Consider the following 2,799-nt stretch of genomic DNA (forward strand, 5'->3'; position numbering starts at 1 on the left):
TGAAGAATAGACCTGCAATGTTTGAAGCATCATGTGTAGTTTTGCAAGGGATAAAGTGAGACATTTTGGAAAATCTGTCAACAACCACAAACACACTATCATTTCCTGCCTTAGTTTTTGGTAATCCCAATACAAAATCCATGCTTATTGAATCCCATGGTCTGTCAGGGATAGGTAGAGGAGTATAAAGCCCTGCATTTGATGAGTGCCCTTTAGCCTTTTGACAAATTATACAAGATTCCACAAACTTTCTTACATCGGTCTGCATTTTTGGCCAATGGTAGAATCTCCTAACTTGCTCAAGTGTTTTGTCTAATCCAAAATGACCAGACATGCCCCCACTATGTTTTTCTTTGATTATATTCTCTCTATATGATCCCTTAGGAATACATAATTTTCCCCCCTTAAACAATAAACCATCTTGAATTAAAAAATCAGAGAGCTCTGTGTGATACCTGCCTTCCATGCTTTGGCAAACTTTATAAATCTCTTTGAAATCCTCATCTTGGCTGTATAGATCCTTCATACCTTCTATGCCAACGGTTTCAAGTTCAATTGATTGAACTAGGAGGTTTCTTCTGCTTAGGGCATCAGCAACTTTGTTTGTGATCCCTTTCTTGTGCTTGATTGAGAAAGTATATGCTTGGATGAACTCCATCCACTTCATGTGCCTTTGATTCAATTTTTCCTGCCTGTTAAGAAAGCTCAAAGCCTGATTATCAGTAAAAACAATAAACTCCTTGGAAAGTAAATAATGCCTCCATCTTTTTAAGGATTGGACCATAGCATACAACTCTAGATCATATACTGAATATTTCTGCTTTGCTTCATTTAACTTCTCACTAAAGAAGGCTATTGGTCTGCCCTCTTGACTCAATACACCACCAATAGCTTTAGTGCTTGCATCACATTCTATGACAAACACTTTTTTGAAATCAGGGAACTTTAGGACTGGTTCTTGTGCTATCTTCTGCTTCAGCATTTGGAAAGATTCTTCTGTAGCATTAGTCCATACAAAATGACATTTCTTGCCCCCCTTAATGGTATCCACCATTGGAGTAGATATCCCACTAAAATTCCTTATGAATTTTCTATAAAAATTACATAAACCATGGAAACTTTTAACCTCACCAGCAGTGGTAGGAGATGGCCAATTTATTATAGCTTCTACTTTGGATGGATCCATTTTCAAAGAGTCCTTAGAAATAACGAAACCAAGAAATATCAGTTCATCCTTCACAAATATACACTTTTCCAAATTGATCTTGAGATCTTCCTCATGCAATCTTTTTAGGACCAAATCTAGATGTTTGAAGTGTTCCTCTTCATCCTTGCTAAACACTAGTATGTCATCTAGGTATACCACAACAAACTTGTTAAGGAAAGGCTTAAGTACTTCATTCATCAATCTCATGAAGGTACTTGGGGCATTTGATAGCCCAAATGGCATCACAAGCCACTCATAAAGACCCTTAGTTGTTTTAAATGTTGTTTTCCACTCATCCCCTTTTCTGATCCTTATCTGATGGTATCCACTTTTTAAGTCTACCTTGGAGTAAATTTTAGCCCCTCCTAAACAATCCAACAAATCTTCCATTCTTGGCATGGGAAACCTATACCGGATGGTTATCTTGTTTATAGCCCTTGAGTCCGTACATAGCCTCCATGTTCCTTCCTTTTTTGGTGCAAGTACTGCAGGTACTGCACATGGACTCACACTCTTCCTAATCAGACCCTTAGACAGTAACTCTTCTATTTGTTTTGCTATCTCCTCATTCTGTTCTGGAGTCAACTTGTATGCAGCCTTATTTGGTAAAGTGGCCCCTGGTATGAGGTCTATACAATGACTCACCTCTCTCTCTGGTGGTAAAGTAGATGGTACACTCCCTGCCACAATCCCATGATACTTGTTTAACAAATCCCTAACCTCCTTGGGTCCTACATCATCTTTTTTCAAATCTGCTCTAGGCTTGACTAGGTTCCTTGATTCTTGTTTTGGTCTTACCACTATTGCAAAGCAGGGTGTGTCCTTTTCTTTTATAGTTTTGAGGAATTCCTTCTCCCCTACTAAAGCCACACTACTAACTATATGGTCTGATTTGCTATCATCAGGCAATGGCCTCATTGTATACTTAACACCTCCCTTAGTTATTGTATAAATGTTGGTTTCTCCATCATGCCTTGATTTTACATCAAACTGCCATGGCCTCCCTAATAAGAGGTGACATGCATCCATCTCAGTAACATCACACAAAACTTTATCAGAATACTCTCCTAATGTGAACTCCATCCAAACTTGTTCATTTACCAATGTTTGTTTGTCTTTTGTTAACCAAGAAGCTTTATAAGGGTATGGGTGTGGTATCCTAGGCAACTTTAATTTATCCACCATTTCTTTAGATGCTATATTGTCAGTTGACCCTGAATCCACAATTAACTTACATACCTTTCCTTTCACCTTGCAATGTGTCCTGAACAATGTTTTTCTCTGAGGTGGTTCTGCAGGTTGTGGCACCTTCAAAAGTGTCCTTTGCATCATGAGGCACTCTCCAGTTTCAGGATTAGCAAGTCTGGAGGTTGTGGTGTGATAGGATGAGATGCTTTGCCCATCCTCTTCTTCTTCTTGCAATAGATTAATTCTCCTATCTCCGGGTCTGCTGCTGTCTCCTCCTTTTTGGGGACATCTAAAGGATTGATGCCCTGTCTGATTGCAAATAAACACCTACCAGTGAAGACCTGGCCTCCTCTGCTCCTGTTGCCATTCCTTCCTCTATTGTCATTATTGCCTCTGCCTCTAAA

The 2,799-nt window shown here is 39.2% G+C and overlaps 1 protein-coding gene across 1 annotated transcript; it reads right to left on the reverse strand.

The window, feature by feature from the left end:
- Positions 1 to 590: 590 nt before the first annotated feature.
- On the reverse strand, positions 591 to 2,539 carry LOC149566634 (uncharacterized). The gene is made up of 2 exons (XM_089816509.1): positions 1,694 to 2,539; positions 591 to 692 (listed from the first exon to the last, which is right to left on the reverse strand). The coding sequence occupies exons 1-2, from the start codon at positions 2,537 to 2,539 to the stop codon at positions 591 to 593; spliced, it is 948 nt and encodes a 315-aa protein (XP_089672635.1).
- Between the last annotated feature and the right edge of the window lie 260 nt (positions 2,540 to 2,799).

The sequence above is a fragment of the Cupressus sempervirens genome, chromosome 3, assembly GCF_028749045.1.
Source record: "Cupressus sempervirens isolate cs-2001-9-10 chromosome 3, ASM2874904v1, whole genome shotgun sequence".
NCBI classification, from domain to species: domain Eukaryota; kingdom Viridiplantae; phylum Streptophyta; class Pinopsida; order Cupressales; family Cupressaceae; genus Cupressus; species Cupressus sempervirens.